This window comes from Neomonachus schauinslandi, chromosome 3 (assembly GCF_002201575.2).
Source record: "Neomonachus schauinslandi chromosome 3, ASM220157v2, whole genome shotgun sequence".
Taxonomy (NCBI): domain Eukaryota; kingdom Metazoa; phylum Chordata; class Mammalia; order Carnivora; family Phocidae; genus Neomonachus; species Neomonachus schauinslandi.
Window position 1 is genome coordinate 53,673,036 of NC_058405.1, and position 17,692 is coordinate 53,690,727.

At 43.3% G+C, this 17,692-nt stretch overlaps 1 protein-coding gene across 3 annotated transcripts in view; it reads right to left on the reverse strand.

The window, feature by feature from the left end:
* The window catches only part of ENOX1 (ecto-NOX disulfide-thiol exchanger 1), a 210,923-nt gene that overhangs the window by 104,304 nt on the left and 88,927 nt on the right, over positions 1-17,692 (reverse strand). The window contains exon 8 of one of the 3 annotated variants that reach the window (XM_044913177.1): positions 8,965-9,000. The exons of the other annotated variants lie outside the window; for them this stretch is intronic. Within the exon in view, the coding sequence (XP_044769112.1) occupies positions 8,965-9,000 (36 nt within the window). The remainder of the gene's footprint in view (positions 1-8,964; positions 9,001-17,692) is intronic. 3 annotated transcript variants of the gene reach the window in all.

Consider the following 17,692-nt stretch of genomic DNA (forward strand, 5'->3'; position numbering starts at 1 on the left):
CTGATTAAATGATTTCAAGCTTGATATTTGAAAAAAAAAAAGGTTACTCATGTGAGAGCAAAGTGGTGATTTCTAAAGGGTGAGAAATTGTATATTGACTCCACTTAACTTCAGGCCACCTGTTTGTAAACATTATTCAGTGTCATGCCGCAGCCCTGAATGCACCCTTCAGATGAGGCTTCCTGGAACATTCTACATTATGTTTCTAAAAGAAACAAAACCTTGATAATTCCTAACTTAGTATCATTTTTTCAGTATATTAAAAACTCAGAAACTTGAAAGTTCCACTCTTTCATTTCTCTCTCTCTCTTTTTTACTCTTTAGTTCTGAGACACTGTATTAAGAAGTTTTGAAAAATGTGTAATCAAGCTTCCATGATAAAATTTACCCTTGAGAGACCGCATAACAAATTCACTATTCAAATAAGCGTAAGGATTAAAAATAAACTACAGTATGCATCTTTTTGTAAGAATCCCTGAGGAGTGCACTATGTTCCAATAAATGGAATATTGAGCTAAGAGCCACCACATGTGGATTACCAATTTTCAATAATAATAAAAAAAGAATACAATAAGACTTGAAATGTAAACTACTCTCCTGAATATAATTAAATCTTGCTTTGGTGATTACAAAGGTGCTCCTGAATCCAGTGGTGCTTCTGGGTTACCATTAGTTCATTCACCATCAGATTATTGAGAAGCTCTGCACAAGAAACTGTGGCATGGGGCCCCTGGGTGGCTCAGTCGGTTAAGCATCTGACTCTTGATTTCCGCTCAGGTCATGATCTCAAGGTTGTGAAACTGAGCCCCTCATGGGGCTCTACACTCAGCAGGGAGTCTGCTTGAGATTCTCTCCCTTTCCCTCTGCCCCTCCCCCCTGCACACAGGTGCATGTGTGCTCTCTCGCTCTGTCAAAAAAAAAAAAAAAAAATCTTAAAAAAAAAAAAAGCTGTAGCTTCACCACAAAAGGGGAAGGCCAGTGCAGTTGTCAGTTTATACTTGCTCAGACCTTAGAAAACCTGTTACTGGGGTTTTCTGATTGGATCGAAAATGAAATAACAGCATAAGAAAAACTCTGCTAACCAAGATTAAATTACATTTCAAAAATTAGCACAGGACTCCTAAAATTACCAAAGTGACATTAGTGTAGGAAAATTGATCCAAAGATTAAATTGCACTGCTGAAAGGAGAGGTTTAAAGGTATTACAGCAGCTTGCTGTACCCTTTACTGGATTCTATATAAACCATTATTCTTTATATTAATTATGGTCAAAGTGACCTCTTCGTGTCTCCTGTATTACTTACTGTGTTTCCATGGGAACAGACAGTGGCATGCTTAACTTCTTTAAGTAAATAATCTGGTGAAAGCCTGGAAATCTCTCCTACTAGCCTGAGCCAGCCTCAGAAAAATAATTAGCACTATATGAAGAATGTAAGTTATTTTGGGTTATGTCCCAGTAAGCTGACAATATGTTAATATCTTTTTCATGCTCAGGCAAGATGTAACTAAATAATAAAACACTTTAACATATTATTTCTAACAATATCTGGATTTCTCAAGAACTGTTCCTCTCGGGGTCTTTGGGGAACTCTGTGTTTGGCATTCTCCCCCCGCTCTGCCAGGCGTCCTCCTGAAATGCCTGTGGGGTGCTGCTCAAGTGTCTGTTTCTTTCCCACACGCAGAGTCTCTTCCAAGGATTCCATCAGCCGCTGCCCAGCTAGGCAGTTGTGCTGAGAGGTCCAGATCACAGGATGATGTGGATGGATCCAAGACCTGAAGACATCCCCACCATATCTGTTGCCTACCAGCCCCTGTGGGCTGGTGACTTAGCCACTCCCCAGGCTCCACCTGCCCCTCTGCATGCCACCTCTTCTAGCAGGCTGCCTGGGGGGCAGGGGGCTTGCAGAGACAGCACACTAGGTACCCAGACTCATGCTTTTCTCGGCTTAGTGCAGTGCCGTTCCTGAGAGGTGACTGCCCCAGAGGCTGCCACGGAACTCGTTCTCACCAGTGGGGCACGAGGGAGTGAAGTGTGTCTTCTGAATAATCAGTCTCTTCCCGCTGCTGGAATGGGCCTGGGTCTCTGAATTACCCCATGGAGGAAAGGGGCCCAGAGACCAACAATATCTGCTTTGAACTCTTCTGTGCTCAAGAATAAAATTTTTGTTGCTGTTAAGCCCCTGAAAATGTGGGACTTATTTATGAAACAGCTGGTGTTCCTCTAATCCCAGTAATGGCTTGCATCAGGATTCCCTGGTGGGCATGCTGAAGCCCAGACTTCTGGGCCCTACCTCCAGAGTTGGCAATTTGGTGTGTCCGGGATGAAGCCTGAGAATCTGCGTTCCTCCAGGTTCTCAGGTGGTGCCGATGCTGCGGGGGTGAGGAGCACATTTTGAGAACTGCTGCTCAGACCAGCACTCACTCTCTCACTTGGTTCCTAAATTGGGGTGATGCTTGGCTTGTCATTCTGGTTTCATTTCTTGACCTTTCGTCTGTGTGAGCCCCAGCTCCATGCTCTGCACTGGGGAGGGCTGTCCTCCCCCAGCCCCATCCCTATGCCCCAAGCACCTCCTTATGGAGCGAGGGCGAGAGTTCTCCTTTCCCCATTTCCCCCAAATAAAAGTAGCAACACCCCAGCAGCAGCAATGGTGGTGGTAATAGCTAATAACTCTGACATGCCAAGCCATGGGCTAAGCATATTACCTGCACAACCTTTCAGCCTCACGAAAACATGATATAGTGAATACGATTATTGTTTCTATTTTACAGGTTGATGGAGCTGGGTTTGAGTGACACGGAGGCTTGTGCAGCTGGGCGGAGGTGCAGGGTTTACACTCAGCAAGTGTGACTCCAGAACCTCTAGGATTGGCCTGGGGTAGCTTAGGTGCAGTTCAGCGCTGGAGCTGGAGAGAGGGGGAAACCAAGGACACCACCATAGTGGCAAATTTGTTGCTAAAAGAGAAAAAGCATTCCATTTGTGGCACTGTTCGGGGAGTGTTCTGCTTGAGCCCCTATTTTAAAATAGACACACATGCATCTTCTGCAGGAGAATCCCTATGGGATGACCCATCTGGCACCCTTTGGGCAGTCTTGAGGCCTGACTCAAACCACATAGGGATCTTCCTTCTGCTCTGTGTCTCTCTCCTCTGAGATGGCCACGCTGATAGTTGTTAACTGCTGAGCTCCTGAACCTCAGTCAGTTAATAAGGCTCCATTAAGAGAGCTGTGTCCAAACCACTCATGCTGATCGTGGGATTCCTCAAGGACCAAAGTTAGATACCTCCCCCATCCGTCTGACCTCACCTATGTGCGCCTTTAGTTAAGAGTACAGGTGGTGGGAAACCTCCCTTCCCACAGAGTCCGGTCCCCAAGATCTTCTCTGAATGGGCTGAGGAAGCCCCAAGACAAGGCCCAGGCCCACCCTCAGCGGACCAGGGGAAGGCCTGGGGTCCTCCAGTGTCCAGGCATGGAGCTGAAATGCACCGTGGCCGCCCGCCACACGGCCAGGCTCCTGCCAGACAGCCTCCCACGGTCCCGACAAACTGTAATCGATCTGTTTTTCAGTAATAACACCTGTATCACCGCGGAAGCGGCAATCTTCCTCAAATTGCTCACGGAAATTCCTTCTGCTACGTTTTTGCAGGATTATTATTACAACTTAGCGTTGACATAACATTTTATATTTGCGTGCGCATTATAGTCTGCACATTAGCTATTATTAGGGAGAGCTAAACAGAAGCACAATGCGGTGTCTATTTCCATCTTTGTCTGAGGCCAGTGGAATAAGAGTAATTTGGAGAGTGCAGGTAAGCTAGATCCTGTTATTATAATGGCTTAAATGTGAGTCTGGAGGCACAACAGGCAGCAGGTGACTCAGGAAAAAAAAAATCCTCTGCTTCTCCCTGCACACAGCTCTTCCTAACGAAGGGGTCTGCAGCAGCAATGGCGGCCGTGAGGGGCCGCCGGGTGCAGAAACTACGGAGAATTCACATCATGCCTTCCTGCTTTGCCACCGACCTTATTAGCCTCTGATATCGCCCCCAACTCCCCCTCAGTGTCCTCAGGGGGAAATAAGTGAAGGAAAGAGGCTTACCCACTTCTTTCAGTGGCAGGCGAAGTCTGCCATTTAAAATACTGCTGAAGGATGCTCTGTGGGCTGAGGGATGCCTTTCGAGGCCTCAGGTAGGCACCTATCAGCGAACCCCGCACATCTTAGCAGAGCGCCTACTCTGGGCTAAGCACAGCCCTGCCTGACCTCAGTGGCTCCCTGCCCAGCTGTGGGAAGAACCAGCTACCAGTGTGGACGTGGTGGCAGCCAGGAGGGGCTCTCCCTACCATAGGGTGTGGAAGGAGGCCCAAGGGAGAGGAGGCTTCTGGCTGGGAAGGGCTGCTGAGAGTGCCTCTTTCCTGAAGAAGCTGAGGCGGGGGCCTTCAGGTCAGGCTCACACTTCGCTAAGCTGAAGGGAAGCCTGAGTAGAGATGGCTTTCACAAAGGACCCAGCAGTGTCTAGGAGAAGGCACCCAGGCAGCCAGGGCAGGATCAGGGGGAGGGAGGGAAGAGGGGGCTGGGATGTCGGAACCCCAGATCCAGGCAGCAGGTGTATTGAGAGGGACATCGCCCCACCCCGACTCTACCTTTTCTTTTGATTAAACTTCAATTTTCTTTTTCACTTTCAATCCGTATGTTGATTTCTAAGACTCAGGGCCACCTTCCCCGCCCCCCTTAAAGGCTTTTATTATTATTTTTGTTAAGATTTTATTTATTTATTTGAGAGAGAGAGAGAGAGAAATAGCACGAGTGGGAGGGGCAGAGGGAGAGGGAGAGAGAATCTCAAGCAGATCCCATGCTGAGTGTGGAGCCTGACGTGGGGCTCAATCCCAGGACCCCGAGATCATGACCTGAGCCGAAACCAGGAGTCGGATGCTGAACTGATTGCACCACCCAAGAGACCCACCTTCTGAAGGCTTTAAAGATTCTTTTTTAGAGCAGTCAGACTCAGACCAAGATAAATCACACAATGACACAGGTGTCTGGGGGTAGCCACACCTCCCTTGGCCGTGGCCACCACCCTTTCAGACAGAGCGCCTCCCTTGGGGACAGTACTGTACCACTGGGTTTTGTTCTGTGCAACTTCACCCTAACTAGCAATTGGTCTTGGCCAAAGAGAGAAATTTTAAACAGCAACCCTTCCCTTGCAGCAATTACCGTGTGGGGATCGTCACCACTTTTTCTCCACCACCATGCGGATTCCTTTCCCTTTTAACAAGTGGTCATTTCTAATTTTCTTCAAGAAACCTTCCTCACGAGAAGCGATGATTTCCTGCTCCTACTAACAGCCTCTCCCCCAGACACACAAACACACACCCACATAAAACATACCCACACTCTGAAATGTGAAATGAAGGTCAGCCCGAACCTAAACAATGTTCTCAGATCTAGGCAACATCTTGGGCAAAGAATAGCAACTTTTCCCACAGAGTTTTTATTTTCATAAAAATACTTGGGATAACAAAGATGAGTTGTAAAGAAACACTTTTTTCTCCCCTCAGTTTTTATGCCTTATATAAACTTTATCCGGTCTACTACGAGAGAACCAACACGTAGCTCTTAAGCTTGGGGGGAAGTGGAGGCTGGTGCTGGCACGTCCTCTCCACCATCCTGGTCACTAGCATTGAGATTCATTTATACCCACGTATTTGTGCCTGATATTAGGACAGAAAGAATCCCATCCTCTCTAAATATATCACCACGGCAGAATGACACTGCCTATGAATAACTAAGGCCAATATGCCTCAGAAGTTTGTTCCACACGCAGCCTTCCTTTGTCCCACTTTGGTAGCTCTTAAATGAGAATTCTTGGACCCATCCCAAACCCTCTGAATCTGAGCGTCTGGAATGGGCCCTGAGGATGTGCACGTCAGCCACTTTCTAGGGTGGGCGGAGTGCCTGCCAAAGTTTTAGAACCACCTCCCTGGCTTTTGAGGGACCAAATCCCCATTTCTTCATGCTTTCTTCTTAACTTTTTTCCAGTTTTATACTTTTCATTATTTTTTTGACCCCTGCCTTCTCTAACAGCTTTTCTGTTCTTAAAAGGACCTTCCCCTGTCTAGCTCTGACCATCCAACATGGCCGTCTAGGCCTCTCTGCCACCTGCCTTGCCTTCTCACATTTCATGAATCTATCTACCTGCTCCTCTCTGAATGCTACTTACTGCCTCTCCCGTGATGATAGTGTGACTGAATGCTTTCATAAATCCTCCAGGCAGTGTCTCCAAAACACATTTTTCTGATCTACTGGATGTTGTTGTGTACTACTTTTCTTTGCAGCCATATTTCTGGAGAAAGTTCCAGCTGCAGCCGGTCTGTGGCTTGCACCCAGGAGAGGCCCAGCTCGACCTCTGTGCTCTGTGGGAACTAACGACCCCTGACCATGGCCCTCAGACCAGCTTCCCCCTGAGGAGAGGGGGCCCATCCTGTGTGCATGCTCTCCCCAGACCCACTGCTGGATCCTCAGAGGCTTTTCTCTTTGGCACGGGGTCAGGCATCACTGCTTCCTTGTCTCACCCCTGATGGATGAGAAAACAGTCCCTGGCTATTCTCTTAGAGTCTGAGAAAAGCCAAGACTCTGTTCTTGGCCTTCATCACATTTTTCTGCATCAGACTACCTTCACTTTTTTTTCCTTCCTCCCAACTAGCCTTTTTCCCACTAGCCGAAGGATACGTCGCATGTTCGTCACACAGATGTGAGGAGGGGGTTGTCTGCCTGTGTCATGCACACCATACTTAAAACTAATAATTGAGCTCCCATTCATTTCTTCTTTTTTCGGTCCTTTAGCATTGCCTATGTCAGTCACTTCCTTGCCACTAAACATTTTTATCTTTTACTTCATTTTTATTGTCTTTTCATATTTTATTACCTTACCTCAACCTGCTTTTTTCCCTTTCTTTCTTATGTATTATTAACAGACATCAATCCTCATGTTACATACCAAGTCTCTGTGCAGCAGAAATACCTGAGCAGTAATTTATAACTTACGTGAGTGGGACTGAACTCCCAGGCATTGCTAGGAAAGCTTCCCTGCTCTTTGTCATGTGGAGGCAGGGCTGTGAACCACTCACTTACACCTCCTGTTATTGCTCACCAGTGTCCATTCTCCACATGGCCACGGTACCAGGTATTTGCAAAATGCCATGGAATCCCTTACTTGGTTATTTCTTACAACCTCAAGTGAACTCTCTTAGGATGAGCCTTATGTTACTACTGAGAAGGCTGAGGCTCGGAAGAGACCCATCGTTTGCCAAGCCACACCAGAAATAAAACTCAGATACCTCCAGGGGCCTCTAACCTCATCTGGTTCCAAGTTATTCTTTACTATATTCTGTGTCTCCAAACTTTACTATATTCAGTCTCTTCCAGGGACTCCAATTCTCAGTCATGTATCCATTTCCTCAGAGCCTTTCTGGTGATTTTACCACCCAAATGACCCTCTCATCCAAAGAGCATCAAGGTGAGCTTGGCCTTCCTTAGGCCCAGGAAGTAAGAAGGAAATGTGGAAGGAGGCCTTCCAAAAACTTGTTTTCAGAACTCTTGATTTCTCATCCATTCAGATGGTTCCAGTTCACATTCTTCAACTGGACGCATCTTCTCATTACTTTTTTCATCCCCAGAGCTTGAGTGCTACAAAATCCTGTTTCAACAAACTTCGCATTCATCTTCCCCGAGTCCTTGGGCAGGGAAAAGTGCACATATTTTAAAAAATGCCTAGATGGCTAAATTATAGCAATTTTTCCCTGGGAGAGAGTTGTTCAGATATTAAAACCCTCTGTGTATTGAGTATGATAATTTTTCTTATATCCCCACGAAAAGCAGTTTTTGCTTTGCTCATTAAAATGATTTGGTTTTGGTTTTTGATGAGTGTAATTTTTCAGGTAGCAATGTTTTATTCTTACTAGCAACTCCTTAAAAACCCTCCGCGAGTGCTGAAGCCCCAGTTAAGCACTATTAATCAAGCACTAAATGCTTTTAAACAGCTCTACCCCTTTTTCTAATTGAGAAATAGAGCTGTTTGGGCAAGTTTATGAGGTGACCTTGATTGAATTAAAGAGGTCAGGGATGGAACAGACTTCAAACTCATATTCAGTGATTTTAAAGAAATGACTTCCCTCCAATTAAACAGGAATTAGCATGAAATATTTTGTTTCTGAAAGGTTAAAAGAATTCCTCTGAGAAACTAGCCCTCTTGTTCGCTAGCTCTTTATTGAACATGAGAGAGAAGGCGCCATGGATAGTTTTATATAACGTGCTCTGTTAACGTGGTGCTGATGATCTGGCATCAATTATAACATTCCTAAGAGTCATAAACGTTGTATTGAAGGGGCAAAGAGTCCAATTTAAGTTTTAATTTCTATTTCAAAAGCCCAAAGACCCAACAATTTTCAATCACTAAAAAAAAATCAAGATACATATTCCATCTGCGTTAATTTCAACCTAGTTCTAGGGGGAAAGGTTTCAAATATTACCTAATTTCTTTGCTATTCCTCCTTTTAGCTTCATCCCTCACCTTGCCATAGTCCCCCATCTTTTAATGACCTGAAAGGACATGTCATTCTTCCTGTTCTAAAAAGTAACACATAGAGTCTTTGTTGTAGAATTATGGAAGCAGGATTCCGCAGAGGAGGGAAAAGGGACCAACATGTGTGGTGGTTTGGGGACTCCAGGATATTCTTTTTTTTTTTTTCTTAAGATTTTATTTATTTATTTGACAGAGAGTAAGAGAGAAAGCACAAGCAGGGGGAGTGGCAGGCCGAGGCAGAGGCAGAGGGAGATGCAGGCTCCCTGCTGAACTAGGAGCCTGGGATCATGACCTGAGCTGAAGGCAGACGTTTAACTGACTGAGCCACCCAGATGTCCCATCCAGGATACAGTTTCTGGGGAGCAGTAGTCCTGAGAAGAACAATGGCCACATTCTTTTGTGTCCCTGCTCCTGTCAACTTCAGAGAGTCGTGCATAGATTATACACAGGAGGGAGGCAAAGGGGGTAGGACAGAGAGCAAGAAGGGACTTTAAACCCCCATTCCTCTTACGAGATTTGGAGCAAGTTAGTAAACCTCCATTAGACCTCAGGGTCCTCATCTGAAAAACATGGTCAGTACTATGAGGATTAAATAGATACTAGTTGTGGGGGTTTTTTTTGGGGGGGCGTGGTGTCCTAAACTGAAAAATAAAAGTCCTTTAACGGATTAGAAATTAGTTCTTCCTAGTTTGAATTCCCATCATTCCACACATTCTGGTTCACCTACTATGTACAATATCATATGCTGGCCATTCAGAAAGGAAAGGATCTCAAACTAGTCTTTAAGGAGCATATGAGGTGCAAGATCCTCCCATGTCATCATGTTTCCACTCTTATTTGCTTGAAACAAAACATAAACCAGGGATAAGACAGAATTAAGATGGACAGATTTATACAACCTCTTCTCAGATAATCTCTGCTCTCACAGTTCTTTATGTCAGAGAATATCTGCTCACTTAGGCTCTAACTGCCAAGGGTACTGGGAGCAGACACTGTATGGACCCATGACCCAGGCCTATTCCAGGAAAAGGAGAACTCGGATCATGTACTACGACGATTCTTCAGAGTAGATAAGCAACACTCTCAGATCAAAGACTGAGTCTCAATTAGTCTTAAAAAGGACTTTGCTAATTTTTCCCCTTAATCTGGCACTGCAAGACAAATACCATGATCCCAAATACATCATAAAAATTCAGTGAATATTCATTTTATCACTGCTTTGTACTATGACATTGCTTGAGATAATTCACAGAGGCAAAGAGCTAATAAAGATAGACAAATGGATGGCTTTAGGATACTCAGATAATACAAACTATACTACAAAAGTCTGGTATGGCAGGTGGAGACAATTCTTTAAAAACTGATAAATCACTAAAAGAAGAATAAAATCTTATCCTACCTCCACAAGATTTGCCAAATTGTCACTTATGTTGTACCTGAAAACTTATAATGACAAAAACTACCCGATATAAACTTGCAGAATTTATTTGGTATTTCAACTAATTATTGTTGGGGGTTAAAAAAAAACCCCACATTTTTCTCATTAAATTAAAACATGGGATGGAGAGGGAGAGGACATATTACTTGTAAGATCTCTTCTGGATCAAAACGTCCCTGAGTCTGTGCATCTCATTAGGGTTGATACTATTGTAGATGCTGTCCCTCAGACTTTGAGATTTATTGAGCAGTACATCTCATAAAAAAAGAAAAAAAAAAAAGCCCCAGGAACAAGGAAGCTGGGACAGCACTTCAGTAAGTCTGAAATTAGATAGAGAGTCAATAAACTGGCGATCTTCTCGTTGGCTCTTCCAGCCCCTGGGGATGCAAAGGAAATATGGGATGAGATGGGAAATAAAAGGGCTAATATTGTAGCTCAGATCATTCTAGATCAACGATCAAGCCTGTGCCTGTGCTTTGAGAATTACCTCGATTTTTCTCTTCAGTTGTTTGGAGAGTTTGGGAATGGAAAACAGGAATTGGGACAGTATGTGTGGTTCACCAAAGGAAATGCATGACAGGGCACAGCTCCTTCCCCAACGTACTTCACCTCTTCAAAGCATTTCTTCTTCTTGCCTGAAGCCACAGAACAGATTGCTTTTGAGGAAATAAATATCACTCAACTAGAAAAGAGACGGTGCCAATTTCCTGAATATTTTTAAAAGCTGGCATTTCTGTTGGAATGGGTTTAAGAACAGTTTGCTGGATGTACTGCCTATGTTGAAGCCAATCTCTTTCTAGTTAGTAGAAAATACAGAAAATAATGGGAAGACTAAACATAAGCCCCAGTCAGCTTTGTCCGGAATAACATTTTAAGGTAATAAGCTCTCCAATCTACCTTTGCCTCCCAAATGGCATCATGGCGCCATGCACATCGCAGACGTTGATTTTATTTGATAACTGACTCTTATGATGCCCCTTAAGGCATTCGAGGAGTTTTCTTTTTCCCATTAAACTTAGTGGTGGCATATGAAGGTCACCAACCTGGGAAAGAAGGAAACTAGCACTGAGTTCTAGACTTTCCACTTGCTACCTTAAGGAAATAACGTAACTTCTCAACATGTGACTGCACATTCCTATCTGTAAAAAAAAAAAGAAGGTGGTTGTACGAGATGATTTCTAAGGGCCTCTTCCACATCTGAAGAGACTCATCATTGCCACTCCCTGTGGGTGCAAATTCAACATGGCTGCCTGGTTTAGAACTTGAATTATTTCGGGGCGCCTGGGTGGCTCAGATGGTTAAGTGTCTGCCTTCAGCTCAGGTCATGATCCCAGGGTCCTGGGATCGAGTCCTGCATCGGGCTCCCCGCTCCGCGGGAAGCCTGCTTCTCCCTCTCCCACTCCCTCTGCTTGTGTTCCCTCTTTCGCTGTGTCTCTCTCTGTCAAATAAATAAATAAAATCTTTAAAAAAAAAAAAAGAACTTGAATTATTTCTTGACTCTTAATTTAATAGTTATGCAAATATGATCAGCCCTTGGAATAGGAAATTGTAAGACAATATGGTCTGGAAATTAAATGTGGAAATTTCCTCATGTAAAGCAAAAGAAGGCAATTCAATAAAGTTCCATCATCTGTTACTGGTTACTATTTGTTACTACTTTTCATTTTCCTGTATAGTTGGAAATGGTTAGGTATTCCCCAACCAATGTGAATTTCATCACAGTTTCTCTTAGGTAATTTTAAAATTAATACTTATTGTAGTTTAATTATTAAAATAATACAGGTATATTTTGTGGAAATTTTTGAGATGTACAGAGAAGAAAACAAAAATCACCTGTAGTTACACCATCTAGAAATAATCACTCTGAATATTCTGACCTATATCCTTACTTATTTTCCCCTAACATACAAATTGTGAATACAACATATATATAAACCACTTGGAATGATCCATACATTGATTTGTAACTGATTTTTATCACTTAGCAATATACTGAGAACCTCTCATGCCATGATATAGTCTGCCAGAGTAAGATTTTTCTCAAGGCTGCTTATGGATATGTAATTAATTAACCCATATCCCAGTGTTAGATATTGATGTGTTTCTAAAGTAATTCTGATAACTGAAAATTTAGATAACTGCATCAAGTGGCAATGATGCATGTCCCTCAAATGGAAAGCAAAGGCCTCTGGGACACAGCAGCTTTGGAAGCCATAGTGGGCTCATTAAAGAACCTCCAACACCCTACCTGAAGCACCACAATGAATACACTCCATCTTGCAACTTCTGCTCCGGAGGTGTTTCTCCCTATTTCTCTGCTACTGCTGGGGAATCCAAAATAAAATTTCGTTTCTTAACCACTTCCCAGAAGGCTGCACACATTGTGTCCTGGAATTGGAGAGGAGTGGCTGAGCCCTTAGTCCCTCCCTGGTATCAAGGACATTCGCCCAAGGAAAAGAGAAGAGTCTCTAAGCTATTTAGACATGGGAGAGCTTACTGTAATAATAATTTGAAAACTGCTATAAACTTCAAAGTCTAGGGGCTTCTAAGTATCGTATCATGCAGGTGGAATTTCCAAGAAAGGGATGAGAGTAATTACTTCTTTCAGTTACTTTTTTCATTAGCTATGAGGCCCTCAACTGTGTATGGCTTCCTGGAATTCTACAGGATGTCCTCTTGTCCTGGCTTGCTGTATTCATACAGTAGACCTAGCATCGTCAGGTCTTTGATTAACGAAGCTTGTGGGCAACAGTGTTAATGAGTCAAGGTATAATAACTATGTCACCAGCTGTGTTTTGATGAACGAAGCAATATGAAAACATAGAGGAGAATTAGGACAAAGATGTTCATCAACAGTACATCAGTGCTAAGAAGTTGGTAACAGCATTGTTTTAATATTGTCTGGTATTGATTCTTTTGGCCAATGTCCCACTTTAATAGTGTTATAGTCACACTTTAAGATTTTAGATGGAGAGGTATAGAAGAAAAATCAATAGATACTATCTTTCCACTACCAACCAGTCCCATATCTATAGCCTCTCCGCCACACTCACATTTAAGGGACCTAAAAGATGCTTTGGGGATGGCTGGCCCAGTTATCACGCTTTTAATAACCTCAAGTATCCACTCTGACCACCTCAAAGATTATAGCTTCGACTCACAAAGATTCATGCAAAGGAGCCTATGATCCAGAAAAGATACCCACTCATTTTCTCTGTATTTTCTATTTCATTGACATAAAAAAAGGAAGCTTTAAAAAAAAATTCACTGTTACAGAAGGAGAGCTGTCTGAAAATAAAATCATGTAGAATTATTGTTTCTGAGACTTAAAAAATATATAGATAAGTACTTGTATAGTTAAGCTGTGCAGGAGAAAAAAAGATTAAAAAACGAAACCATCTTTTGTAGTATTATAACAGTTTTCTTCTTTCATTCTTCTTAATCATTAGATTTTCCAAAATGACCAAGTATAATTTTTATATGAAAAACAGATTTTAGGGGCATCTGGGTGGCTCAGTTGTTAAGCGTCTGCCTTCAGCTCAGGTCATGATCCCAGGATCCTGGGATCGAGCCCCACATCAGGCTCCCTGCTCGGCGGGAAGCCTGCTTCTCCCTCTCCCACTCCACCTGCTTGTGTTCCCTCTCTCACTGTCTGTCTCTGTCAAATAATAAATAAATAAAAATCTTTTAAAAAATTAAAAAAAAACAGATTTTATTTCTAAAATGTTACATGCTGCTGGAGGGCAATGAGCTGATCTACTAAAAGTATTTTCTATAAGCACCAACTAGAATCAGTTGATTCTAAGGGACACTTGACAAATTGTCAGTGTTGAAAAGGATAATCCCCGTTTCACGATCAGAAATTCCTGTTTATTATTTACAAACTAAAAAAGGAACAATTAGGAATAAATACTACTAAGGAATTCTTTCTTATGTTTAGAAAGGAAAAAAAAACAACTTACAAACTTACCCAGATTCTGTCATCTAAACTCTCTTGAAAATATTCTGATTTTTTCCAGAAGTTGTGCAAACCACACTTAAATTCCAACAACACTGTGTTAATTTTGCTCAAATGCAAGCTGAAAACATATTTTAACATCCTGTCAGGATGAGATACTAAGAGTGTCGATAAAATGACACTAAAATAAATGTAAATTTAGATTGCGGTTACAAGTGGCTGCCTGACTCTGGGAAGATGTTAGGTTGCTATAGTATTTTCCATAGCAACTTTGCATCTTATTACATAAATATTCCCTCATTGTCCTTACAGCCTACTAAGGAAACAGGATTAAATCTACTCTCGTATGGAATGATCCTGCATCAGACCTTATCAGAATGAAATGCCCAGAAAACATAATAAACCGCAATCTAGACGGCGGTGCTTTGGCAGGTGAGAGGCGTCAGTGCCGCGGGCTGGGCCTGAGCGGCTGTGTGGTGACCTTGGGCTGCACGCTGGCTATTCGTCTACGCCCTGCTCAGGTCCCGGGCTCTGCAGTTCTCCCTGTGTGAGGATGGGCTGTGAACTTCCTCACTTTTCTCCTCTGCCTGCCAACTGCCCATCAGCCCAAGCCCTTCACCAGGCCCAGGGGCTTGAGTCACTAGGCAAGAAGCCAGAGCTTAACAGAGCCGCAGCCTGCTCCCCAAATGCAGCTAGACTCTGTGCGGGGCTGTCACACAGGAAACCATTAGGAGAACCACCCCCAGCTCCGAGCTAGCATGCACCAGGTGTAGACTCTTTGAGATCCTCAGCGAGGGTTCTACTGGGTTTTGCGGGCATGCAGCGCAGTTGCATGGTTAGAGTATCGGGCAAAATCTGTCGTCTCCAAGACACAACACAATTTCAGCAGAACAAATCAATTTTACACAAAACACGCGGTTAGGGAGCATTTGTGCCTATGTGAGAGATGTCAGGAATATGACATTGCCAGGTACTACATACAAATCAGATTATAAGGGGGCTAAGCTTAAAGAGAGCTTAGGCTTCAAATGTGACTTTACAAAACACACATACAGTCTTGTTGGACAGGAGTGCTTCTATTACAAAGGAATCCTAGGCTTGAGGATCAATTTAATAGCATCTGTTTCTTGCATTTAAAAGGTAAGGCAATTTAAAAAAAAAAAAAAAATACTTCTACACTCTTCAAAATCATGTCCTTTATGAAAAGGGAACTGTAACTGCACATGAAATCAGGGAACTGAAAAATCTATCTGAAATAAACATTTGTTTGATTTCCTTTGGTAAGATTAGCAAGATTTAAAAGGGAAGGGGGTTTGGGGGTGGGCAGCCAAAGCCTAGGCATCTTGAGAATGAAGTTCTATTTCAAGAGTTCAAGAATGAAGCAGGCTGCTCAGCCCACATCATAAGATTTATTTCATCATCTTTCAGCCATATTAGTTTTAATTAATCACATTTCTTTTTTGGCACTTGGATTCCCAGAAGACATTCTGTTGTGGTTCAAAATAAAAGGCTCATCTTTAATACAGTGGTAGCTGATGGACACACGCCGCTGCTCTTTCTCTCCTTCGGGTTGTCACCACATGTGAAAACAGAAGTCTGCTAACAGATTATCCTTCCACGCTCCTCTCACCACTGGTGCCCCTGCCTTGGGGTCTGCTGGTGCGGGGAGCTCAGCACGGCTGTGGCCTCATCCAGTCATCTCACTTTTCACATCTGAGCACTCTTCCCTCTGCCAAGTTCCAAGCAACTCCAGAGTAAGCCTGCTTAGATCACATGCCATGTTTCCTAAAGGCTTCTACTAGCTGTGGGCGACATGGCCCCCTTGAGTGGGCCCCCATGAGTCGGCAGCAGGACCCGGCGCTGGTGTCCAATGGCTCCTTCCTTCTGTGCCCAGGCTGGTGCCCGGGGCAGCAGTAATCCTCTTCTCATGCTTGTGACAAATTGTAATCTGTTGGGCATCCTTTATGTCTTTCAAAAACACTCTTGTATAGGAAATAAACTAAAGCAGAAAAAACAATGGCAGTCCCAGTGTTCAAAGAGATCAAGGGGAGGGGAGCCTGAGTGGTTCAGTCGGTTGAGCTTCTGATTCTTGGTTTTGGCTCAGGTTATATCTCAGTGGGGAGGCTGCTTCTCTCCCTCCCCCTCTGCCCATACCCTCCCCCCCTTTAAAATAAATAAATAAATACATACTTTTTTTTATTTTTCAAGATTCATTTGAGTGTGAGAGAGAGAGCCCGCGAGAGCGCACGAGCAGGGGGAGGGGCAGAGGGAGAGGCAGACTCCCCACTAAGCAGGGAGCCCTATGTGGGGCTGGATCCCAGGACTCTGAGATCATGACCTGAGCCAAAGGCAGATACTTAACCGACAAAGCCACTCAGGTACCCCAACAAATAAATAAATCCTTAAAAAAAAAAACAAAGAGGGGCACCTGGGTGGCTCAGTTGTTAAGCGTCTGCCTTCAGCTCAGGTCATGATCCCAGGGTCCTGGGATCGAGCCCCGCATCGGGCTCCCTGCTCTGAGGGAGGCCTGCTTCTCCCTCTCCCACTCCCCCTGCTTGTGTTTCCTCTCTTGCTGTGTCTCTCTCTGTCAAATAAATTTAAAAAATCTTAAAAAAACCCAAAAAACAAAGAGATCAAGGGGATAGTCAGAGAGAGCATAATTATTATTACTATTAATTTTTTTTTAACCTCAAGCTTTCGGCTACATGTAGAATTATTCAGAAAACTGAATACTGCTAATTCCAACTGAACTTGTTTGGAATCAGTTAGCTGAAAGATTTGGGAAATCCTTGCTGGACGTCTTATTGAAATTAGAAAAATAAATCTGTACCTACATGTGGTAAGTTTCCATGGCAAATCAACAACCAAGAAAACACTTTTCATAATTAAAAGAGTATGTGTTCCTGTAAAGAGCTCAGAGTTTAAATGAGGTGTAATCAAAATCCAAGAACATTTGTTTGTGCGTTATTAAATGTTTTAAGGGTGGTCTATTACAAAACGATATTTTAGTTTTACTCTTCTAAAATTTGCGTTCAATGTACAATCTATACTCACCATATACTGGATAAGGTGCATACGCTGGATAGTGATATTCATTTTGGTTTATATTGAATTTAAAGCAATGGCTTTAGAACATATTTGGCATTAGGCTTTTAGGCATTTCGGCACTGTACTTTTATTGACTTAAAATGTATATTTCTTCTCTTCAAAAAGTATCTCACACTCTTGAGGGTAGGACAGACTGTCTAGCCCTCTCCATATCTCCTGGGCTCACAGTGCCTTGAGCACAAGAAGGGCTTGACAAATGTTTGTTGATAATTAGAATGATGCTGAGCGTCAGCTCTCTGGGCCCTAGCCTATTCAGCATGTGGCACTGGATTCTGAATGGGTAAGAGTTTTGCACATTTTGGAGAAATGGATCATCCTTGTTTGAACAAGCTTCTTAATGCTTGTCATTTAAATTTCGAGCAAATGTTCTCAGGGTTACAGCCTTCCCATCAACTTATAGGACAAAGGCATCAAAAAGAAGAAGGGGAATATGCAATTGAAGTCAACAAAATTCACTTACTCAGTGAAAGGCCCAGGGCCAAGTGCTGGAGGGTGACTAAGGCAAGCAGAGTTCACAGTGACTGAGCACTTGCTATGTGTTCGACACTGTAAGTACAGCTGGGAGGTCTCTACCCGCATGGACTCCATAGTACACCTGATCGGGCTCCGCCCCCC